The 22191-nt window shown below is 53.5% G+C and overlaps 18 protein-coding genes across 18 annotated transcripts; 8 read left to right on the forward strand and 10 right to left on the reverse strand.

The window, feature by feature from the left end:
- Positions 1-35: 35 nt before the first annotated feature.
- OGAPHI_001029 (uncharacterized protein) lies at positions 36-2180 on the reverse strand (the record flags this gene model as incomplete). The annotated part of the gene is made up of 1 exon (XM_046201747.1): positions 36-2180. One exon carries the CDS (start codon positions 2178-2180, stop codon positions 36-38), a length of 2145 nt encoding a protein of 714 aa, XP_046063939.1.
- On the forward strand, positions 1009-3821 carry OGAPHI_001030 (uncharacterized protein; the record flags this gene model as incomplete). The annotated part of the gene is made up of 5 exons (XM_046201748.1): positions 1009-1043; positions 1143-1781; positions 2050-2808; positions 2899-3277; positions 3411-3821. The coding sequence occupies 5 exons, from the start codon at positions 1009-1011 to the stop codon at positions 3819-3821; spliced, it is 2223 nt and encodes a 740-aa protein (XP_046063940.1).
- On the reverse strand, positions 2243-4345 carry OGAPHI_001031 (uncharacterized protein; the record flags this gene model as incomplete). Its single annotated transcript, XM_046201749.1, has 1 exon — positions 2243-4345. One exon carries the CDS (start codon positions 4343-4345, stop codon positions 2243-2245), a length of 2103 nt encoding a protein of 700 aa, XP_046063941.1.
- Positions 4346-4435: 90 nt separating this feature from the next.
- OGAPHI_001032 (uncharacterized protein) lies at positions 4436-5017 on the reverse strand (the record flags this gene model as incomplete). The annotated part of the gene is made up of 1 exon (XM_046201750.1): positions 4436-5017. One exon carries the CDS (start codon positions 5015-5017, stop codon positions 4436-4438), a length of 582 nt encoding a protein of 193 aa, XP_046063942.1.
- A 92-nt stretch (positions 5018-5109) lies between these two features.
- Positions 5110-5931, reverse strand: OGAPHI_001033 (uncharacterized protein; the record flags this gene model as incomplete). The annotated part of the gene is made up of 1 exon (XM_046201751.1): positions 5110-5931. The coding sequence occupies one exon, from the start codon at positions 5929-5931 to the stop codon at positions 5110-5112; it is 822 nt and encodes a 273-aa protein (XP_046063943.1).
- A 49-nt stretch (positions 5932-5980) lies between these two features.
- On the forward strand, positions 5981-6703 carry OGAPHI_001034 (uncharacterized protein; the record flags this gene model as incomplete). Its single annotated transcript, XM_046201752.1, has 1 exon — positions 5981-6703. The coding sequence occupies one exon, from the start codon at positions 5981-5983 to the stop codon at positions 6701-6703; it is 723 nt and encodes a 240-aa protein (XP_046063944.1).
- Positions 6704-6763: 60 nt separating this feature from the next.
- Positions 6764-8794, reverse strand: OGAPHI_001035 (uncharacterized protein; the record flags this gene model as incomplete). The annotated part of the gene is made up of 1 exon (XM_046201753.1): positions 6764-8794. One exon carries the CDS (start codon positions 8792-8794, stop codon positions 6764-6766), a length of 2031 nt encoding a protein of 676 aa, XP_046063945.1.
- OGAPHI_001036 (uncharacterized protein) lies at positions 7619-9370 on the forward strand (the record flags this gene model as incomplete). The annotated part of the gene is made up of 2 exons (XM_046201754.1): positions 7619-8356; positions 8849-9370. The coding sequence occupies 2 exons, from the start codon at positions 7619-7621 to the stop codon at positions 9368-9370; spliced, it is 1260 nt and encodes a 419-aa protein (XP_046063946.1).
- OGAPHI_001037 (uncharacterized protein) lies at positions 9371-11965 on the reverse strand (the record flags this gene model as incomplete). The annotated part of the gene is made up of 1 exon (XM_046201755.1): positions 9371-11965. The coding sequence occupies one exon, from the start codon at positions 11963-11965 to the stop codon at positions 9371-9373; it is 2595 nt and encodes an 864-aa protein (XP_046063947.1).
- OGAPHI_001038 (uncharacterized protein) lies at positions 10098-11114 on the forward strand (the record flags this gene model as incomplete). The annotated part of the gene is made up of 3 exons (XM_046201757.1): positions 10098-10289; positions 10397-10734; positions 10805-11114. 3 exons carry the CDS (start codon positions 10098-10100, stop codon positions 11112-11114), a joined length of 840 nt encoding a protein of 279 aa, XP_046063948.1.
- Positions 11966-12026: 61 nt separating the features above from the next.
- Positions 12027-12293, reverse strand: OGAPHI_001039 (uncharacterized protein; the record flags this gene model as incomplete). Its single annotated transcript, XM_046201758.1, has 1 exon — positions 12027-12293. The coding sequence occupies one exon, from the start codon at positions 12291-12293 to the stop codon at positions 12027-12029; it is 267 nt and encodes an 88-aa protein (XP_046063949.1).
- On the forward strand, positions 12031-12477 carry OGAPHI_001040 (uncharacterized protein; the record flags this gene model as incomplete). Its single annotated transcript, XM_046201759.1, has 1 exon — positions 12031-12477. The coding sequence occupies one exon, from the start codon at positions 12031-12033 to the stop codon at positions 12475-12477; it is 447 nt and encodes a 148-aa protein (XP_046063950.1).
- A 60-nt stretch (positions 12478-12537) lies between these two features.
- Positions 12538-14067, reverse strand: OGAPHI_001041 (uncharacterized protein; the record flags this gene model as incomplete). The annotated part of the gene is made up of 1 exon (XM_046201760.1): positions 12538-14067. One exon carries the CDS (start codon positions 14065-14067, stop codon positions 12538-12540), a length of 1530 nt encoding a protein of 509 aa, XP_046063951.1.
- OGAPHI_001042 (uncharacterized protein) lies at positions 12877-13887 on the forward strand (the record flags this gene model as incomplete). The annotated part of the gene is made up of 2 exons (XM_046201761.1): positions 12877-13038; positions 13234-13887. The coding sequence occupies 2 exons, from the start codon at positions 12877-12879 to the stop codon at positions 13885-13887; spliced, it is 816 nt and encodes a 271-aa protein (XP_046063952.1).
- Positions 14068-14675: 608 nt separating the features above from the next.
- Positions 14676-15620, reverse strand: OGAPHI_001043 (uncharacterized protein; the record flags this gene model as incomplete). Its single annotated transcript, XM_046201762.1, has 1 exon — positions 14676-15620. The coding sequence occupies one exon, from the start codon at positions 15618-15620 to the stop codon at positions 14676-14678; it is 945 nt and encodes a 314-aa protein (XP_046063953.1).
- Positions 15621-16135: 515 nt separating this feature from the next.
- OGAPHI_001044 (uncharacterized protein) lies at positions 16136-18982 on the forward strand (the record flags this gene model as incomplete). The annotated part of the gene is made up of 3 exons (XM_046201763.1): positions 16136-16429; positions 16804-18396; positions 18692-18982. 3 exons carry the CDS (start codon positions 16136-16138, stop codon positions 18980-18982), a joined length of 2178 nt encoding a protein of 725 aa, XP_046063954.1.
- OGAPHI_001045 (uncharacterized protein) lies at positions 16214-20472 on the reverse strand (the record flags this gene model as incomplete). The annotated part of the gene is made up of 4 exons (XM_046201764.1): positions 16214-16454; positions 16798-17259; positions 17755-18200; positions 18427-20472. 4 exons carry the CDS (start codon positions 20470-20472, stop codon positions 16214-16216), a joined length of 3195 nt encoding a protein of 1064 aa, XP_046063955.1.
- A 71-nt stretch (positions 20473-20543) lies between these two features.
- Positions 20544-22058, forward strand: OGAPHI_001046 (uncharacterized protein; the record flags this gene model as incomplete). The annotated part of the gene is made up of 1 exon (XM_046201765.1): positions 20544-22058. The coding sequence occupies one exon, from the start codon at positions 20544-20546 to the stop codon at positions 22056-22058; it is 1515 nt and encodes a 504-aa protein (XP_046063956.1).
- Positions 22059-22191: the final 133 nt, after the last annotated feature.

The raw sequence follows: 22191 nt of genomic DNA on the forward strand, positions 1-22191 counted from the left end.
TTACTGTGGGTAATATATTTACAGTGGGGACAAGTTTACATGAACCCACCCATTTTCCGTTTCTTTCGTTTCTTCTGCGAGGAGGTGCCCTGCGACAACGGCTGGGAGCTGAAAAGGTTTCCAGAAGGAGGTTGTGACGAGGGCTCAGACGCCTGTGACGAGGAAAAAACAACCTGCGACGATGGCTCCACGGCCTGCGACAGCTGCACACGCGGACGTGGAACACCGGCCCGGCTGGATCGCGCGCGGGGCTTCTTGCGCGCCTGCGACACGCTGATCGTTGGGACCTGGCTCCCCGGCTGGGTGTGGCTGATGGACCCGCGCGCAAGTGGCGCATGCGGCCTCCACTGGTCGAGCAGAGCAGCCAGCTCCAACGGCAACTGTTTGCGGATCTCGTGGATGTGCTGGTCGTCGGTGCTTGCTTTGTGAAGCGACACCAGACTCAGTCCAAGATTGGTGTTGATCGACTGGATCTGGGGGTCCTGTTTTTGTAAAATGCCCAGAAGACCGCGGCTGGTGAAGTCCAGGGGCTTGAGCAGGTTCATGAGAGTTCCTGAGAGTTGTGTGGTTGTCTCGAGCTTGCCCTGGTCCGAAAAGACACGCGCAGACGACTCGTAGACGGACCACGAGTCGTGCACCAGCTCAGAGAGATTGTCTGGTGCTGGGCCCGAAACAGGCAGCAGCGAAGAGAGATCGGTTGCAGACGAGCTGTCATTCTGGAACTGTGCCACCAGGGCAGATATCCGCGACCCAAGCACGTTTTCGAGGTCAGGGTCGGATGCTGTCTTCTCCAGCAATGAGACGTCGATCTCGGGTGCTTTCTCGGTAACAGTCTCTGTTCTTGGCTGCGGAACCTCGACCGGTCCGCTTGCTCGCTGCATCCTTACACGGGAAAGCTCGAGATCTCTGGTGAGCTGGATACCGAACAGGTCGTCGCCACGGCCGGTGAATGCTAGCGACTGAACCGGCTGCGAGGGGTGTGACACATAGAAGTATGGGTCGCCCGCAATGTGCGGTCTTTCGTCCAGTTGGAACACTATAACGTACACCATGGGCGTTGTTTGCGAGACAACGTGACATTCGAGTCTGTCGTCGTTCTGGCGCACGTACAATCTCAACGTCGGGTCTGTCTGGTCGAGCAGGTGCGACCAACCGAGGACCACGTCGAACGTGGCCAACGACACCAACAAAACCTCTTTTGTGGTGAGCAGAACGCAGTATTGTGTCTGGTTGCAAGGAACAGCTAGGTCCAGCAGCCTTGTCCAGTGGTTTGCAACCACTTTACAATTCTGGCTGGCAGGGGTCCACATGTGTGCGGAGGAGCGCGAAAGAACGACCAGCGTGTCGCTCTGCTGGCCAAACACGATCTTCTTGAAATTGGACAGTTCTGCCGGGTCGAAGATCGACGACGAGTACACCAGCTTGAAGTCGTTGAACACGCGGTCGAGGTCGCGCTTGAGCAGCCGGTACAGTCCAAAGTTGCCCTTCACGTCGACCGCTCCGAGGAACGAGCCTGTCTGTGGACACACGCACACGTCTGCGAACGCCTGGCCGGCGAGCGATTTGTCTGGGATCTCCACGAGTCGGGCCACCCCGACGTGGAACCGGCTTTCGAGACGGGCCTCAAACACAGAGATGCCCGTGCTGGTGCGCACGCCAAACAGGTGTGTGTTTGGGAGCACAAACACCTGCTTGACTCTGGAGCTGAACTCGAGGGCCTTGGTGGCCGATAGGGCGGGCTCTGGCGAAGTGTCGAGCACGCTCACGGCGACAAGCGTTCCGTAGTGCCCAGTCGCACTGATGAGCAGCTTGGCGGCGAGTTTCGGCGCGCTGTAGGGCAAAACAGCCAGGAGATCGCCGTACGTGGGGTCGTAGATGTGGCTGTCCTGGGCGGCCAGCGACTCCTGGTGGCCCGTGCGGACGAGCGAGCGCGGCACGAAGTACGAGTCGGCACTGGTGTCAGTGTTCTGCAGCGCTGATTTGACGTGACGCGCGGGCAGAGCGGCCGGCTCGGGCGCAAGCTGTGCAGGAACAAGAACCTCGAACGAGGAACGAACTGTGTGCCACTGGCGAGACCGCGGCTCGCGCCGTTTGGGGAAATCAAACGTGTCGTCCTGGCGTCTATAAACACACGTTCCGTCCACACCGTACGCCAGGTGGACGTGGTTCCCAGGCCACATTGAAAAGGAATAACTTTGAAAAGGTTATACAAAATATTTTTTTGGTAGCTAATTTATCGCGATTACTTGCTGGCGTCGTCAAAGGACTCGAACCGCAGATCCCAGCCGATCTGGGGGCCGAGTTTCGGCAGCACCTCGGCAACACTCTGGACGTCCTTGTCTCCTCTTCCAGAAACGTTGATGATGACGTGCTGGTCCTTGGACATGGCCTTGGCCTTCTGCAGAGCTCCGTAGATGGCATGCGACGACTCGAGCGCAGGAATGATACCCTCGTACTGCGAAAGCAAACGGAACCCTTCCAAGGCCTGCGCGTCGGTAGCAGCAACAAACTCCACACGGCCCAGGTCCTTCCAGGCAGAAAGCTCGGGTCCAACACCAGGATAGTCCAATCCGGCAGAAACAGAGTGAGTGTCGTGGACCTGGCCGTCAGAGTCCTGCAGAACGTACGTCTTGACTCCGTGGAAAACACCAGGCTTTCCGGCAGTCAGCGTGGCAGAGTGTCTGTCTGTGTCCAGTCCGTCTCCTCCAGCCTCGACTCCCAGAAGCTTGACGCTGCTGTCTTTCTCGAACGGAGAGAACATACCGGTGGAGTTCGAGCCTCCACCAACGCACGCAACAACAAGGTCTGGTAGCTTGCCGGTCTTCTTGAGGAACTGCTCCTTGGTCTCGTTACCGATCACGCTCTGGAAAGTTCTCACCAGCGTAGGGTATGGATGAGGTCCAATAGCAGAGCCAACAATGTAGTGTGTGTCTGCCAAATGAGACACCCAGTATCTGAAGGCCTCAGAAGTGGCGTCTCTCAAAGTCTTGGTACCGTTGGTGACGGCAATGACGTTGGCTCCGAGGATTCTCATCCGGAACACGTTCAAAGCCTGTCTTCTGACGTCCTCTGCTCCCATGAAAACCGTACACTTGATACCGAACTTGGCACAGGCAGTGGCAGTGGCCACACCGTGTTGGCCGGCTCCGGTCTCTGCGATGACGTTGGTCTTGCCGAGTCTTCTGGCAATCAGGATCTGTGCCAGAGCGTTGTTGATCTTGTGCGATCCGGTATGGTTGAGGTCCTCTCTCTTGAGCCAGATCTGGGCGCCGCCCGCGTACTCGGACAAACGCTCGGCCTTGTGCAGGGAAGATGGTCTTCCAATATAGTCGTAGAGCGATCTGAACTCCTCCCAGAAGTGCGGATCGGCAATTGCATTCTCGAACCCGTCCTCGAGCTCTCTCAAACAGGCCTGCAGGGCCTCTGGAACGTACTGGCCGCCGTACTCGCCAAACCGCGGGTTGTGCAAGTGCTTCTCATCGAACTTGACCTCTTCAGGAAGATTCAGCTCGGCCTCGATCAAACCCTCGCCCACGGTGTTTTCTCCTTCGCCGGTCAGAATCGACTTGACATACTTCTTAGCAGCCTCGCCTCTCTGGCCCTTAGGAGTCTCGTCCAGAATGGTCACCAGCTTCGAACCAATCACAACTCCGTCAGAGCTCGAACCAACTTGCAAAAAGTGCTCTCTGGTGGACACACCAAACCCAACAGCCAATGGAGCACTGCCTCCAGTCAGCTTGCGAACACGGTCAACAAGACTGCCAACGGTCGCACTCACAGAAATGGTGGCTCCAGTGGTGCCCATACGCGAAACAACGTAGATGAACGAGTCCGCAATCTGACCCAGCAACTTGAGTCTCTCGTCAGTAGTGGACGGAGCAACCAGAGGAACATACGACATTCCCTCGGCTTTGCAGAACCCTCTGAACTTCAGCGCCTCTTCTGGCGGTAAATCAACAACAATGAACCCGTTGGCGCCCGCATCGTACGAGTCCTTGATCATCTGTCTCTCTCCGTACTGCAAGATCGGATTGTAGTATCCCATAAGAACGATCGGAACAGTCACGCCAGCAGCCCTGGCTTTCTTCACCAATTCCAGAACCAAAGGAACAGTCACCTTGTTGTCAAGAGCAACGTTGTTGGACTGCTGGATCACTGGTCCGTCCGCCATAGGGTCGGAAAAAGGAACACCAAGCTCAATGACGTCCACTCCACCAGCTTGCAGATTCTGCATAATATCGACCGTCTCCTCGACAGTCGGATGGCCGGCGGTGATGAAGGTCACCAAGGCGGTTCTCTTTTCGGCCTTTGCCTTCAAAAACGCTTCTCTCAGTGCTTTCGACATACTCTTAATCACTGAAAAAATCAGTCATCACCGGGGAATTTTTCTGGTGCCAGCGAAAAATAGAAGGCGACGCGTCGATCGTCCCAGGTCTCACTTCTTCTTGACTGGCGGCTTGGCCTTCATCGGCCGCTTGGCAGCCCCATTGCGCGCACCAGGCGACCCAACACTGCCCGCAGAGTACGGAGCACCCATCTCTGAGGCCGCCACTAACGGGTTTTTCGATATATCCATCTTATTTGCCGCTTGCTCGCTCAGAAACTTCGTATCCACCTTCACCTCGTGGCTCACCACCTTCGTCTGGTCCTCGGGGCTCAGCCCTTTCTTCAGTTTCGAGTACCGAATCACAGGGAGAAGTCTTCTGTAAGCGTTGTTATATGTATCCAGGCTGTTTTTCAAAACGCCGATCTGGGCCGCCACCTCGTGGTAGAACCCGGAAGACGTGCTGTCCTCATTCACTGACGCAAGCAGCCGGATGTATTTAGCCATCTCGTAGCGTAATCCCGCGATATGAGACCGCAGGTCTTGTATTTCCAGCACGAGCGAGTCCACGTCCAATTTGCCGCTCTCGAGATCCTGGATCGCAATGGGCTCCACAGAGGGGGTGTCCACGCTGGGAGGACCGGCCAGAGCGGCCGACGGCGTTGTATTCGTCGCGGGAGTGGGCATAGACATCGTCTGACAAGATTTGATTTCGATATCCTAAACCTCGGTGTCGGGGTTACGTTTTACACTTTTATATGATTACGTAAGCGGCTGGGTGGCAGCTATTTTCTTTTGCGGATCGTGACGGTGTCGTTTTGGAGCGACCAGTTGGTGGAGAAGGAGCTCTGGAGGTCTTCCCAGGAGATGTGGAGCAGGTCCTCGAGTGTGTTCTTTTTCAGAACGTAATACGTGCAATTGACGGTGCTGATGGCTTTTTGGCGAAACTGATGGATCTCCAGGTCCAGTACCCCCTTGTAGGTCTTCTGTTCGGCCAGTTGGCGGTAGCATGGCCACCAGAGCTGGAAGTCGTTCGTCAAAGCTGCGTAGCATGCAAAATATGCCTGGTCCTGGTCGGATTTCTTGGGGCTCTGAAAGTTTGGTGATAGTTCAAAGTTCTGTAGCAGAATGCTGAACGCCTGTTCGTACTCCTTGTTGAAATGTGCCTTATGGAGGGCAAGCAGAACCAGAACACGCGTGCGCTCAGTTTTATTCATAAAAGAATTGGTCTTCTCCGCTTGAATCAAATGCATTATGCTGGGGACATACGACTGGTGGTGGCCTATGGACGCAGAGAAGTCGATTGACGCCACAAACACAGTCTTTGCAAACTCGGAGTGCTTCAATGCAAGCAAGCTTTCGCGGAGCTTACGGAAATCAAGAAGAATAGAGTCGTTGTTGGCACCTGTTTCGAGGTTATGGCAGATCTTCTTGTATAACTTTTCTCTATCGGAGTGATTCTGCTGCAATCGCAAGTCCTCTCCGCGGCTGACGAGTCCAAACTCGTTACTCTTTTCTCGATCAATTTTCTGCTGGTCCTGCTTGAACCTGTTCCTGCGTCGTTCGAGAATTTCTGCCTGTGTAGTCGGCTTGTTATGTTTAGACATGTTTTATCTGATAAATTTTTTAGTAAAAGTTATCTTGACTAGTGGATCAATGAACGACCTGAAAAGACCGCCGGAGGACGATTTCGAGTCAGTGAAACGCCCAAAGCTAGACTCTGTGGCTGTGTCGTCACAGGCCACTCCCCTGAACGTCTCTGCAATCCCCACGGCAGCAGATATCGCGGCTGCTAACCCGCCCGAGATCACAAAGAACCCGAATGAGTTGGACATTGGCGCCATAACCGACTCTGCGGACGAGTCCGACGACGAAAAAGAGATCGCTGCAAAAACGGTTGCCATCGCAGGAACAAACATCGTGTTGGAAACAGAAGAAGATATACAGAAATGGATCGAGGAACGCCGCAAAAACTGGCCCACGACAAAGAGAGTCGAGGAAAAACAAGCCAGCAGTGCACAGCAGTCGGTAAAGGTTCCTGCTCCACAAGGAAACCGTCGTGTTTGCAAGTTTTGGCAGAGATCTCGAAACTGTAGAAACGGCGCAAAGTGCAAGTTTTTGCACGAAACAGGCCCTGCACGGCCACAACAACTACCCAACCACGCGGTGAAACAGATCGAGGGCCTCAACGTGCAAGTCCCGCGGCGGTTCACTCCCCTGGTCCACAAGGGGAAGTCGCTACATAACTTGGTGGCAGAGAGCACAATGATGGACGAGAATAACTTACTGCTACAAGTGTTCCGTAAACTCGCAGACAATAACCTTCTAGACGACTGGGACGAGATCAAATCGAAATTGAATCTCCCCAATACCTCCTAATCAGCATCGTGTATAATTAATAGACTGCATTAATTAAATTTGTTAGACGAAAAAAGTTATCTACATGCCTCTGAATGCGTTTTTACTGGCACGTCTTCTACCCTCGTAGTTCTGCTTGGTCTTGCCTCTGGACTCGGTGCTCTCGATACGCACCACCTTCTTCTTTTTCTGCGGCACGTAGCTGATCTCAGCGTCGCCCTGCACGTTCTTGTGCATCCGCACGCCCTGCTTCTCTGCTCTGTGCTCCTCGCGCGACTTATTGGCCTCGTTCAGCCGTTTTCCGAACGACAAACTCTTGCCGTCAGTCTTGCCGTTCAGCTCTGCAGCAGCGTCCAGTGGTTTCATAGAAACGGTCTGCAAACTCTTCAGATACTCCTCCTTCTCGAGCTCCTGTCTGAGTCGCTGGTCCTGCTTCTTCTGGATCTCCTTGCGCTTCTGGACAGTGGCCTCGTCCTCGCTTTCGGTTTCGCTCTCGTCCTCACTCTCGCTCTCGCTTTCGTCAGAGTTCTCCGGCTTCATTCTCTCCTCGTCCGACTCCTCGGCAGCCGTCAGTGGCTTCGACCCTTGCACCGGGTTCAACTGCTTGTAATCGTGAGACTCCTCATCAATCTGGAACATAGGGTCTTCGAACATCTCCTTGAAACGGTCGTCGTTGACAACACCTTCCGCAGTCTCTGCACCAAGCTTCTGGCCCAATTTGGTAGCATAATCCTTGTTGACCTTGATTTTGGTGTTGGTGATGGCTCCTGTGCTGCGGATCCGCGACTCTCTCTCTTTCTCGAGACGCTTCTTGATCTCGCGCTCCCGCTGGTCCTGGATCGAGTTCGGATTGGCGATCAGGTTCACCTTATCGTACAGCTCTGTATCGATGAAATAACCGTGCATGTAAGCACGCATAACTTTGGTCCCAATAAGATGCGAGATATTGAGCCGCGCAACGTCCTGCTTGGTGATGAATCTGTAGTTCGAGTACACTGTGTCCGAGGGCTTTTCCTCGAGCTCCTCGGTAATGTTGTCCAGGAACGAACACCATTTGGGAGCAGGTCCCAAAGCAGGAATATAGTATGTGTGCATAGGAATGGATTCGTTGGCCATGAAAAACATGCCCGAGTCCGGAATGTATTCAACGTCGTTGATGTCGACGCTGGGCTCCATGCTGGCAAACAGGTCTCCGTCGTTTCTGTCCCAGATCTTGGCGATTTTTCTGTCCGATGTCATGATTTTGTTGCTCACACTCGAGTTATCGTCGAGCCAAGTTATCTTGTTAATTGGGAACCCATAACCTTGGTCCTTGGTCATCAACGGCTGCGACCGACGCAGATCGTACAGCAGCGAGATGCCGTTCGACGTGCCCACGGCCATGTTCAGCCCGTCGTTACGGAACTTGAACGCCGTCACCTGCGTGCTGGAGCTGTCTGCCCCGTCCACGACCTGCATCTTCACCACCCGCTGCCGCGCTCTGGGGTCCCAGAACTCCACCGTGCCGTCCTCCAGACCAGCTCCAACCAGTCCGTGAACATCGTTGATGTCCACGATATTCACACCGGTCTCACTCTCCACCTCAAAAGGCTGCAAAAACCGGCCCTGCTCCAAATTCAGCCGGTAGATCTCGTTCCCGGCAGCTCCCACGTAAAGGTCGCAGTTCACGTCGTTGTACGCCAGAGTTCTGCCAAACTTCGGCACCCGCGTTCTGTAATGCATCTCACCCTTCACCTGGAACTCGATCGACCGGTCGTTCTGCAGATGAATCGACTTTGTCCAGTCATTACTGAGAAGAACAAAATCCACGTTCTCGCAGTCGGTGTGCCGCTCAAACTTCATCGACAGGTTCGCAAAATCGTACACGTGAATTTGCGGCTTGTATGTTCCCGTGGCCATGGCGTACTTGCCGTCCTTGGTGACCCGGATGCGGTTCGAGGCCTCGCTGAACTCAAAGTCCTGGATCAGCTCCACACGGTTCTGGTAATCGAGGTCGTTTTTGAGCGCCCGTTTCCGTTTCCGAGCAATCCAGTCCGGCAACGACCTGGCCACATTTGTACCGGAAATCTGGTACACCGAAACGTTGTTGGCGGTTGTAGACTTGAGCACCATTAACGTAGGATATTGAATATAATTTTTTTTTTATATTAAATTTTTTTTTTATAGATATCCTTATTGGGATTGCAGTTATACTTTTTCGCCAATTTACACGTTATGGATCTTTCTCGATTAAATAACCCAATCGTCCAGAACAGCCAATCCCCAGAGGCCCAGCAATACCAATCGCTGCTGGACAAGTATGCACAGGTCCATGCCGCGGCACAGAGACTCAGCGGCAAACAGGCCCAGATCAACAAACTCGTGAGATACCTCGAGCTGAGGAATAACATGCTGGTGCAGCTGCTTATCCAATCAGAGGCCAACCGACTCAGCAAAACACACACAAACTTATCGCCAGAAGAAGAGCACGCTGCTGTTCAGAATATCATCGACCAGAAACCGTTTTTGGAACAGTACCTGTCGCCGCTGTTGCAGGACACAGAGGCTTTGCAAACGCCCGAGTTATTGGAATTTCTACAAGTTATCGAAAATAACCCTACATCGTCGGTTCTGGGTCCCGAGTTCGACTCTATATTGAACTTGGACGCGTCGAGAAAGCGCAAGTCAGATTCGGTTATATCTCCATAACTACTCGATAACCACCAGCTTCTTCTTGGGCTTCTTGGGCTTCTTCACCACGACAGGCTCGTGTTTTTGCTCGAGTTTCTCGAACTCCTGCCGCATCTGCTCCACCTCGTCACTGCGGTCGGGCTCCTCCGGCGTTTTCGTGAAGTCGAACCCGTCCAACGTGGACGAGTCGATCACCAGCAGGTTCTTGTCCTTCTTCTTCGTCGGCTTGGCAACAGGCTCTGCGCCCGAGTCTGCGGCCGCGTCGTCATCACCCAGAATCAGCACCTTCTCCTTGCGGATCTTCTTCTTGCTTGGCTTCTTGCGCTTCTTCTCCACCACAGGCTCCGAAGCGGCAATAGACACCTCGTCCGCAGTGCTGGTGTCCATGGAGATATAGAACGGATCGTTCAGGCGGTCGGGCTTCTCCCTGCGGGTCTCTTCTTCGTCCTCGGACGATTGATTGATCTCCGAAACAAGCTCCTCCTCATACTCATCCACCTGGCTCTGTTGCAGCTCCTTTTCCTTGATTCCGGCCAGAATGCCTTGGAACGCGCTCATCGAGTCCTGGTCAATGGCCGAATCCAGGTCGATTCCAATGGGGATCCGCTGCTGCGTGTACGTGCCGACAGGCTTGATTGGGTGCTGCTCGAATAACTGGCTATAACCAGAAACCACGAAATTCGGAGCCCCTTCGTCCTCCTCCTTGATCGAGTCCAGTGCAAGTTTCAGCAGCTCTGTGAACGAGATGCTCCGTTCCTGCACTTCAAAGTTGGCGCTGCGCGAAAACTTGGCCAGCCACGAGATCAACGTCTCGCACACCTCAGCCACATGGTCGCGGTCGTCCCTGTCCCACGAACGTCCCAATGACAAACAGTACTTGCCAAACAGTTTCGCCATGGCCTGGATGTATATGCCCATGGTTGGGTCGTTCAACTCTGTAAACTTGAATAACTCGTCCTGACTTGCAACGCGCTGGATGATCTGCGCGCCGGTGATTTTGGTAGCTTCCTCGTTGTCGCTGTCGTCGTCGTCGCTCTCGTCCAGTGTAGAGATGTATTCTGTGTAGTACTCGCCAACGAGCCAGATGAAGTTCTGCAGCCCGCCTTTCAGGCCCAGCAGCCGCGTGTTGTCCAGGACAAGATCCAGACACTTTTGCACCAATCGACTGCGAATACTGGGCACCTTGAGTCCCACGTACATGAACTGGCTGCTAACGAGCTCCTCCACGCCCGCAAGCCGGTTTTCTGTGTTGATGTTGAGGATATCGTTCAAAACACCCAGATACCACTGGAAGTTGGGCACGTGTTCGTAGTTCTCGGCAGCACAAACCTGGATGATCTTGGTGATCACCAGCATCTTGTACTTGTCGGTGACGGCGAGCGGTTTTTGGTAGTGGATCTCTGTTTCGTTGAGTCCGTCCAGACGTGCTAGCTGGTCCTCCTCCGGGATCAGCTGGACCAGCAGCCGCGTCACTATAGGGACGATGTTTCTGTCTGTGACGAGCGAGTCGATCAGCTCGAGCGCCTTTTCGCGGATCGTTGGGTCTGGGTCGAACATCGAGTCCATAATGACGTTTTCGTGCTTCTTGATCAGGTCCTTGTGGATCTTGCACGTTTTTATGAAAGCCAACAGTCCCACGTACTTGAGGTCCTGGTCGTCGTTCTTGATGAAGCCTAGCAGCTTGTTGATGATCAGCTTGGCCACACGTGTGTCTTCTGGGGCCAACATCTGGCCGTTATGGATGCAATTGATGGACTCGTAAACGAGCGACAACGCCTGTGTGCTGTTCATGAGATCGACAACCTCGGGCAACAGAATGTACCGCAGCCGAGGCTCGGTCAGACACAGCGACGAGAGCAGCTTCAACAGCCGGATCACCATCCAGTTGTTGCTTGTTTCTTTGAGCAGACCAAACAGCTGCGGAGCAAGGTCGACATAACTCTTGGGGTTATTGTGCGCCAGCTCGCAGATAACATTGACCGTGGCAGAAACAACAGACCCGTCTTCGTCCTCGAGCCGTTTCACCACCTTGTCGAAATGCAGTCGCAGCGCGTCCGGATACTTGATGAACACCTTGTACAGTGCCAGCACGGCCTTTTTCCGCACAAACGGTTTCGAGTGCGACAGCATACGAACCATGTCCTCGCAGATGTCCTGGGCCAGTTCCGGGGTGACGATCGAGGCGATCCCGCTGATGGCGAGCCCGGTCTCGACAGAGTTGCCCGAATTGACGTCCTTTTTCAGCAGGTTCGTCATGAGCATCAAAACGTCGTCGTTGTTCTGTCGTTGGAATAACTGCATCGCCGCCAGGTATCCGATCCGTTTGTGCTGGAACTTGGGCGACGAGATCACCTCCAGCACGTAGAACGAGCACCAGCTCATGTCAAACCCATACATCTCCAAATAGGTGAGTTTTAGAAGCGCCATCGACTTCAATTCCAGATCGTTTGTTTTCAGCTCGTGGCGACACTCCTGGATAGATCGCTCAAAGAAGTCGGCCAATTTGTCTGGGTCGTGGTTATTTGAGCGGATGCCCTTGATGAGGTCGGTCAGCGACTTCTCAAACGAGATGCCGAACGGCCTGAGCCGCGTTTTCACGGTTTCCGCAGACATGAAGAAGGGAGATTAATTGTAAGCTTTTGTAAAAAAGTTATTTATTTGTGGTTATTTTTTCTTAAATGTCCCTGAACGCCAACGACTTCGGGGTCGACTCCGACAACGAGTCGTACACAAACACAACCACCGAAGAGGCGCCCATAGAAGAACGATCCACGTTCAACGCCATTGAGTATCTCATATCCTCGCTCGACAACTCGCTGGACTCTGTGCACCTGGACCGGTCGCTGATGGTGCAATCACAGGTGTCTGGGGCGATCAACAGCACGATGCAGGACGTTTTGCGCACGATCGACGAGGTGAGCGCCAAGATGGAGACCCACATCAAGCGGTACGAGCAACTCAAGACGCAGATCGTGCCGGAGCTGAGCAGCAACATTGCCAAGAACACAAAGTTATGTCAAAAGTTATCCGCCAGGCTAAAAGAAACGTATCCCGTTGAGTTCTCGAAAAGCAGAGACAAGGTGCTCAACCGCGTCACCGACGAGGACGAAGACCTCTACATTTGACAACAACTAAAGATAAGCCATACGGAAATACAAACAACTCTTTTTTCGGATTTTTGGGTCTCATGAGTTCAGACTGATTGGGATGTCAAAAACCAAAGTCGACTCGCCGTTGTGTAGCACTCCAACAGGCAGTTTCACCTGGAACCGCATGAAGTACAACCGGCCGCAGTATGGGAACTCAAAAGAGGGGACAACCACATCCCGTTTTGTCTTTGCAAGAGAAATAGTGTACGCGAACGGAGCAGACTTTTTGAAGGTGATCACCTTGGGCATCTTTGTGGTGGAAAACCGCAGGTTGGAGAACGACCGGATCATGTTCAAAGCCTCCTCGTCGTCGCAATCGGCCAAAACCTGCTCCAATTCTTTGAACTTGGGACGGATCGTGGTTTCGAACTGAACATGGTTGACAAACCAGTCAGCAATAAGAGAAACGGGCAGAGTGCTCTGCGTGTAGTAATTAATGGCGATCAATTCGATGCACTTGACCTTGATGTCCTCTTTGAAAGTGACGGTCAAATTAGCGTTGGAGTTGAGGAACTGAGAACTCGTGGTGTAGTCCAGGTACTTTTCAATAACGACAGAGGGGTCGTTCTTGAGTTGCAACCGGAATACCTCACGGTCCTCAGATACTCGAAACTTATGTCGATTCGGTCGCACGCGCTTTGGATCTGGGTTATTCTCGCGCTTGGCCAGGTGGTTACTCATCAGGTCTTCTAAGGAGTTAACCAACAGCCGCAGCTCGTCCGCCGGATCCAGGTATCTGAACTTGAACTCGTGGTACGTTGGGGTGAACATGATCATGTGACGACTATGGCGGCGGATCACGAGCCGTTTTTTCGACTCGTCCAGCTCGAGCAGTCGCGCGTTCACGCAGTAGCTGATACTGAAGTTCTCGTTGCTGTAATCCCGGTGCGCAAAGCTGTCTCTGAGGAACTTTGTGTCCTGAATTTGGGAGTGGATTTTGTGCCGCAAGTGGAGGTCCCCCACGCTAGGAGGCAGTGGGAACCCTTTCTTGGAGTACTCTGGGATCTGGAACTTGAACCGCACCACGTACGAGCTGTTGGGCCGCAGAATGCGGTCGAGGGGCAGGCCAGAGTCCGGGTCCTCGCACAAACAGCTTGCTTCGAAATCCACCATGTCCAAGAAGTTGTTGATGATCATCTTGAAGTTGGTCTTGATGGCCCAGAAGTACCCTTCGAAGCTGACAAAGATGTTTTCAAAAGGGATCGGATTCGGGGTGATGTTGTGCACCCGAACGGCTCCCTTGACGATGTCGCCGCTGGTGTACGGCGAGTAATGGACGTTGGAGTGGTCGTCCAGCTGGATGTCAATGAAAACAGCATCCTGGGTCATGTACTGGTGCTTGTCAATGGTGTTCCAGATGGAATTCTGGGCATCCGAAGCCAATGAGGACATTCCGTCGCGTTCCAGATGTTGCGACGTGAAGGACACTTGAGGCGAAACGGCCTGGGAGGTCTCTTCGACCTCAATGTAGTCCGGTGGCGACTGCAACTTGTGGTCATTGATAATGTCGTCCAAATGCCTGTTGAGGTATCTGTGGAGCTGGTAAGATGGTAAAAAGTCTTGCATAATTGCTTGTCTTGATGAAATGGGCTTAGTTGTGAGCCGGGAGGTATCTTCTTCTTCTGAGCTGGATATTTTGACTAATTTGTGCCTGGTGGCGATAGATCGGCCCAGGACATGGGGATGGCTCCCAATTTATGCAAACCAGGAAGGTTATCACAGGGAATATGTTAGTAATCAGCAAACGCGGCTTATAGGGAAGGGACAATGAAAAATAATGTTTTTTTTAAACAATAAGAAGATTAAGATCAAGAGGCTTTAGGTAGAACAGTTGCATGGGGTGGGGCTAAATCTAGGCCAGCCTCACGGGGCTCGTCAATTGACCCACCAGGATTCCATACGGGATTCGTAAACTACCTGAACCAAACTCATTCACCGATGTCTCCCCTAGCACAGCTCGCAAGCTTGCACATTCTTACACTTGCACCAGCTGTCTGTACGTATACCACAGATTCCAGAGCCTCACCACCGGCCGCATGCATTCAATTGTGTTCAAGAATAACTATAATTCGGACGCTACACAATAGAGAGATGAGTCACGAGGTTCGCGAAAATATCTTAAAACCGAGACGAGCCCCGCCTAAAGCCGACGTCTTGGCACTGGAACCAGCCAGTTAGTATACTCTTGGCACGTTAGCCGCGCCCTGGGGCCGTTCTGGCGGCATTTGCAGCCAATTGAGCTCGTCGTACTTGGCAGTCCCGTCAATCACGTGGAAAGTGTAGGCATTTCGGGAGAGCTGTGAAAGGTTTTTTTCGGACTTGTGGAGCACCCGATTGTGGATCAGGACTAGAGTTCCGGCCGGGATTTCCACATTGACAAAGTCCGAATCCGAGGGGTCGAAACATGCGGTAGTGTCCCGCAGCGAGACCGGGTCCACAAATTTGGTACCTCCGTTCTCGAAGTCCTTGACGAATCGTCTGATTATCCCGTTTTTCTTGTGGGATCCAGGCACAAAGCTTAAACATCCGTTGCTCAAAGTGCACTTCTCCAGCGCAAACCAGAACCCAATGCACGACTGCGGCTCTGTGTATAGAAACTCGCCGTCCTGGTGGCTAGGAACCTTGCCCCCGATTTCTGGCTGCTTAATAATCACCATGCTTTGCAGTGCGCGCGGGTCTTTAAATTCCAGCTGCCGGCAGATGTCTGCAACGTCCTTGGTCAATGTCACGTTCCTGAACGCCTGGTTATGCAGATGTAGTCCGTGGCCAATCTTGTTGATGGCCCGAGGAACCGGCTTTGTCAGCTCGCCGTCTTCAAAGGCGTCCACCTCGAAGAAAAACCGGATCTTGTCGGACGAGTTGATAAAGTAGTCGTTGCCAACATGCTGCTCGTCTTCGTGGGTGGTGAATTTGGTCAATGGGTGGGATTTGAGGTCGATGTTGTTCAACAGCGTGGCTATTTCCTTGTTCAGACTGGCCACCGTGTCTGCATCCAGGTAATTCTCAATGGCCAGACACCCGTCTCTGTGGAACTGCGCTAGTTGCTCCTCGGTTAGCATAATAAATAAATCAAAAGTCTTATCTTTTTTTTTACCCATTTTTTCAGTTATGGCAGACATCCCACCGTAAGTTATCTAATTCGCTTTGCTAACCATGCCAGCCGTGTCATCAGAAAGCTCATTATCTGCACCGCGCTGATGATCATCGCACCGCTGCTGACTTTCTTCGTCAGCCGCGCCGTCTTCGACAACTCCATCGTGTCTGGTGGGCTTGCCGCGTTCGTGGCCAACGTGGTGCTCATTGGCTACGTGATCGTCGCATTCAACGAGGACATCGACAAGGACAAGGATAAGACGGAGTAGTGCGTCCGTCGGGGGCACAGAAAACAGCATGTTACCACCTACGTTCGAGAAATAGTGTCTATAGAACCTAATGAAATAGTGTACTCAAATCCCGTGGCCATTTGGCACGGTGTCACCGGCCTCAAGCAATGACATGTAGAAGTTATTTCAGTTATGTTCCCTTTCTCTTCCCCCCCACCCTGGGCGTCGGGCAACTCGAACAACTCGAAACTCCTCGCCCGACCTTGCCAGGTCACCCACTACATCAACGGCACCAACGGCACCACATCTACATGCGCTGCCCATTCGACACACAATTGGGCAACATTGAAAACCACCTTACTTATAATCTAATTCATATATTCACTAGTTTAAACATTGACAATGGCCAACTCCTCACGACCAGCCTTGGTGTACAAGTACTCGTTGTAGTCTCTGGCTCTGGCCCAGATCTCCCAGACAATCATTCCTGGAACAACAACGTACAAGATTTGTGCTTTGGTTCTTCTGAAAACGTTGAAGAAAGCACTCTCAAGAGAACCCTTCAATGGAGACTGAGCGTATGGAGAAACGGTGTATTGAGTGATGTATTTTTGCTTTGGGGAGCCTATCCTGTTAGTATAACCCACTTATCATGCGTATAACTTACCAATGTGACCCCACCATCCCATGTAAGCACCTGGATGTCCTGCCATGATTGTTGTTAAAGAGTAAAGTTTTTTCCGCGACAAATTATTGGTTAAAACCGTGGTGCAGAGGTGCAAGGTGCACCCTGACACCTCTACAAAAAAAAAACCCGCCCGCCGCACAAATAATTTATTAAACCACCAGACCTTGCCCCTTTGTTTACAAGACGTTCTTGCTGGATCGTCTTGTTGTTGGCTGGCGCATGCAAAAATTCTCCTTCAATGGTCTCCCGCCAGCACAAGCCCCCACCCTCATCCCCCGCTCGTACCAGGAGTCGCGCGTGCTCAACAACATCGACAACGAGGAGCTGATCCCGGCAGTCGACTTCCACGACCTGCTCCACGGGTGGGAGGTGGAGGGCGGGCTGTCCAAGGTCTCGTCCGAAACCGACAAGGCGTACTTTGACCAGGCCGGCCGGAGGCTCGTTCTGGGAAAACACCCCATGGACGGCATCGAGGACGAGTACGTTCCTGATTTCAAGGAGTTCAACTTCCGCAGCTGGTTTGACGACGCGGTGCTGGACGAGGACCGCCTTTTCGATGAATTGCACTCGCAGGTGCCCCCAATTTCAATCAAAAACCAGCAGGTGTCACCGAAACCCGTTTCGCGGCTCTCTCTTTCGCCGGAGCGCGACAAGGACCGTGTGATCTTGTCGTCGCTGCCGTCGAACTTCCTGTCGTTGTCCTTTAGCGAACGTAAAAAGCTCATCAACAAGGTGCTGCCCGAGTCGCTGCAGAACGACGCCGACTACAAGAACCACATCACCAAGCTGATCCGCAGAAACTCCATTTCTGGCTCGTCGCCGGCCCAGCGATTCACCAACTCGTTCTCGCTGCACAGCTCGTCCGTGCACAGTGCGATGTCTGTGGCCGATAACTACAATCAGAAAGGGTCTCTCGTCTTGGGCAAATGGAGACTCGGCCGTATCATCGGCAGAGGAGCCTACGGAATCATCAGATCTTGCACGGACCTCAACGACAACGAGAAAGCCATGAAGGTGATCAACGTGCACGGCTCGGCCGAGCTGATCAAACGGTTCAAAACAGAGTCGCTCATGTGGTCGCTGCTACACCACGAAAACATTCTGCCTTTATTTGATTTCAAGTTCACCTCCAAGTCGTTTTTCCTGCTGACACAGAAATGCGACGCCGGGTCGTTGTTTGACTGCGTCAAACGCTGGGAGATGTCGTCCGACCCAGAAAGACTCTCCTCGGTGGTGTCCTACCTCACCGATATCTGCTCAGGGTTGGAATACATGCACAGCCTTGGGATCAGCCATGGAGACGTCAAGCTCGAGAATTGTCTGCTTTCGCACGGACGAGTGGTTCTGTGCGATTTTGGCATGGCCAGTTTCTTTTCGCGCGACACCGACGCCCTGATTCGGATTCCAGACCTCTCGCGACGCATTCTGGACGACCCAGTTTCCGCCGCGCCTCCGCGCGTGGTGTCTGTGGGCTCGTCGGTGTCTGTGCGCAACTCGCCGTTGTCATCTGCCGCCAACACGCCAACGCCGCGCTCGCCAGCGTCACTCTCAACAACCTCATCCATCGACAGCTCCCGTTTGCCAGACACCCATATCGGGTCTCTGCCGTACGCCGCGCCAGAGATCCTACGGCCAAACCCATACAACCTCGACCACCTCACGGACTCCTGGGCAGTAGGGGTGCTGCTCTACACACTTGTGACCCTACGCCTTCCTTACCAGCACAAATTCGAGCCGAGACTCAAACTAATGATAATGAATAACGATTATGATAGCGGCCGGTTCCGCGCGGCACTGGGCGACTTCCACGCCACCAGCAAGCTCTGCGACATCCTTGCCGCGTGCCTACAGCCCGACCGCGCCTTGCGCTGGGACATGTCGCGTGTACTGTATGTATTACTCTAACGAACTTACCGTCTCGAAAAGCATCACGTGACCGTGCGTCGTTTCTGCGTCGGATTTCTCGTAAGCGGCCTGCGACCGGTCCAACAGCTCGTGCAGTTCTTCTGGCGCGAGCGTGTTGTCTGCGATCTCGTGCTTGCGGAACTCCTTGGTCACGAGGAACTCGTCCAAGTTGTCCAGCAGCACATCCTGCGGCTTTGCGCGACTGCTACCGTAGTGGAGCAAGCTCTCGAAATGGCCGAGCTGGATGACCAGTTTCTCGAGCCGCCGTTTGGAGTCTGCCTTGGCCAGCATGATCTCCTCGACCGTGTTGGCTAACACGAGCCGGTACACCACCACGGGGTTTTTCTGGCCGATCCGGTGCACTCTGTCCATGGCCTGCAAATCGACCTGCGGGTTCCAGTCCGAGTCGAACAGAACGACCGAGTCTGCCGCGGTCAGGTTGATTCCCAGGCCACCTGCGCGTGTCGAGAGCAGGAACACGTCTGCCTCTTCGGCAGAGAACCGGTCGATTTCCGCCTGGCGGTCTGTCTGGCTGGTTGCTCCGTCAATACGACACGTTTTGTAATGCAGCGTGTTGGCGACGTATTCTTCCAGCAGGTCGAGCATCGACGTGAACTGCGTGAAAACCAACACGCGGTGGCCCTTCGCGTGTAACGGCCGCAGCAGCTGGTCCAACAGCTGCAGTTTGGCCGACTGTTCCACCAAACGGGCGTCCGCGTAGCCGTTCCAGGGGTAGAAAAACAGATGCGGCGAGTCGCACACGAGTCGCAGCTGCATCATCACGTTCATCAGCTTCTTGGTGCCGACCTGTTTGCGCACAAACTCGTAGTGTTCGGCCAGCTTTGCGGGCGCTGTTTCGGGCGCGTCGATCGTCTGCTCAATCTGGTCGCTAGTATATCTTCCCAGCCGGTTCACCTCCAAGTACTCCTTGAGACTCTCGCGCAGCAGCGTGGGCTTGAGGTTTTGCGCGAGCGTCGCCCGGTACAGCAGCTCCTGCTGCGGCGTGAGCTTGCCGTACACGATGTACTCGCGTTTCGGCGGCAGGCCCTGAACCACGTCTTTTTTCAGTCTGCGTAGCAGAAACGGTTGCAAAATGGTGTGCAGGTTGGTGATGAGCGTTTTATGGATCTCGGCCGTGATCAGCTCGTTGAACTCCGAGTCCTCGCCCTTCATCTCCTCCAGCGCGGAAAAGTCAAACCATTGCTGGAAAACGTCCACGTCGTGGAAGATCTCCGGGAGAATGAAGTTGAGCAGCGACCACAGCTCGTTGAGGTTGTTCTGGAGCGGCGTTCCGGTCAAAAGCAGCCGGTTCGACGTGTTGAGCCGCTTCAGCTGCCGGATCAACAAACACTCGCTGTTTTTCAGCCGGTGGCCCTCGTCCACAATGAGAAACTTCCACAGCCGCGTGCTCAGGTACCGGAAATCTCTGATACTAATTTCGTACGACGTGATCACCACCGAGCACTTGGAAAACTTGCGGCGCAGCGCCGGACGCTCTGTCTTGGACCCCACGTACGCCAGAACGTTGATGTCGGGTGCGAACCGGGTAAACTCCGCGACCCAGTTCGAAACCGTCGACAACGGACAGCACACCAGAAACGGCCCGTTTATGCCCTGTTCGATCAGAAACGCGATCAACGCAATGCTCTGCAACGTCTTTCCCAGCCCCATCTCGTCAGCAAGGATCCCGTTCAGCCCGTTCTGGTACAACGTGATCAGCCACTCCATGCCTGCTATTTGGTATTCTTTCATGGCACACCCGGTCAGCAGCTTGGGCTGCTGCGATTTCGCGTCCACGGCGTCGCCCGTGGCTGTCTTACGGCGCTTCTGTCTTTCCTGGGCCTCTGTGCCCTGTGCGCTCTCCAAAAGCGTGTCAGCAATGATACTGCTGAACACCTGCGACCGTTTCACCAGATCGGTGAGTTTGGCCAACTTACGCGTCTTGCTGAGGTTGTTGAACTCGGCCTGTTCCGGCGTGGCTGTGCGCGCCTGCTCTGTGCGCAGAAGACTCAAAATCCGGTCCTCTTCACTGTCCTCCTCGTCTGCCCAAGTCATCCGTACACCGCAAACTTTTTTATCACCACACTGGAAAAAAAAACCTGGTCGGAACTTGTTTTCAATTTTCAATGTCTACGCAGGCGGAACAGGAGAGTAAGATTAATTCGATGAACGACGAGGCGCGCGCATTTGTGGCGAAGCAGGCAAAACCAGTCGTGCTGCCGTCGTTTTCGCGCTGGTTCGACATGAACGAGATCCACGAGATCGAAAAGCGTTCGTTGCCTGAGTTCTTCAACAACGAGTCCCGGTTCAAAACCCCCAAGGTTTACAAGGAGTACCGCGACTTTATGATCCACACGTACCGTCTGAACCCGATGGAGTACTTGACGGTGACTGGGGCAAGACGCGGGCTGGCGGGCGATGTTGCGTCGATCATCAGAGTCCACGGGTTTCTGTGCAAGTGGGGGCTAATCAACTACCAAATTGACCCCAAGACCAAACCCGTGGTGTTGGGGCCTCAATTCACCGGCCATTTCCAGATCACGCTAGACAAGCCCACCGGGCTGGAGACGTATATCCCCGTTAAGGAGGAACAGGAACAAAAGGAGGAGGCCTCAGAAACACCGCAAATCTCCACAAACAGCGGGTTCCCGTTGAACCTCGAGATCAGAAAAAACGTGTACGACACCGCGCAGGACGCATTCTCGCTCAGAAGCGACGAGCTGTCCAAAAACGCGGTCAAGCAATTCTATTGCAGCGTCACCGGCAACGAAATCACCGAGTCGCGGTACCACAACCTCAAGACCAAGCAGAACATCAGCGAGCAAGCGTTCAAGGACGGCCAGTTCCCGGCCGCTTTCAAGAGCAGCGACTACGTCAAGCTGGAAAAAACGTACAACCAATCGGACGCCAGACCTTGGACCGACCAGGAAACACTTTTGCTGCTTGAAGCCATCGAGATGTACCACGAAGACTGGACGTCGATCAGCGGTCACGTTGGCTCGCGGTCGAAGGAGCAGTGCATTGCGCGGTTCATCCAGCTGCCGATCGAGGACAAGTACCTGGAGAAACAGCTGTCGAAAGCCACTTACCAGGAGTTTTTGAAACAGAGCTCCAAGCCAAAGGGCGTGGTGGACACCATCAACAACAGTATCAAGCAGCTTTTGGAATCCAACGGCGAGTCGCTCCAGAAAGTTGCAGACAGCTCCACAGAAAAGCTACAGCGCGAAACCGCTGTGCAAGACAACCTAATAAGTCAGATTCTGGCTCTTTCGCTCAAACAGTTCGAGACCAAGTTCGATAAGCTGCAGGAGCTGGACAAACAGCTCCAGGCCGAGAAGCAGCAGCTGGCTCTGGAGAAGCACAACCTTGTGGTGGATCGTTTGGCCCTGCGCAAGCAGACGATCTCTGTGCGGCAGAAACTGCTCAAGGCCAGCGAACTGGGGGCCACCGACGAGGGTCTGATGCTTTGCGAGGAGGCCATGTTGGAGGCTACCCGTGCACCACGGGTAGTTTCCACAAAGAAGACCAGCGAGCTGGGAACCGTGAACGGCGAGAACATTCCGGACAAGGTGAAGCTGAATGAGACGTTTGAGCCAATCAGCGTGAAGGAGCCGCAGCTGTACAGTATGTGGGCACAGTAGAGGGAAAAGAGTGCAAGATCAGCAGTATAGAAGGATCCCATGGCCTATTTCCTATGTATTTTACAGTTCATCGAACACACCAGTATGAAATTAACAAGGCACCCTTACACCGTGATTTTATAGATTGGCGAAA

The sequence above is a fragment of the Ogataea philodendri genome (assembly GCF_020536065.1).
Source record: "Ogataea philodendri strain CBS6075 chromosome Unknown scaffold4, whole genome shotgun sequence".
In the NCBI taxonomy this organism is placed as follows: Eukaryota; Fungi; Ascomycota; class Pichiomycetes; order Pichiales; family Pichiaceae; genus Ogataea; species Ogataea philodendri.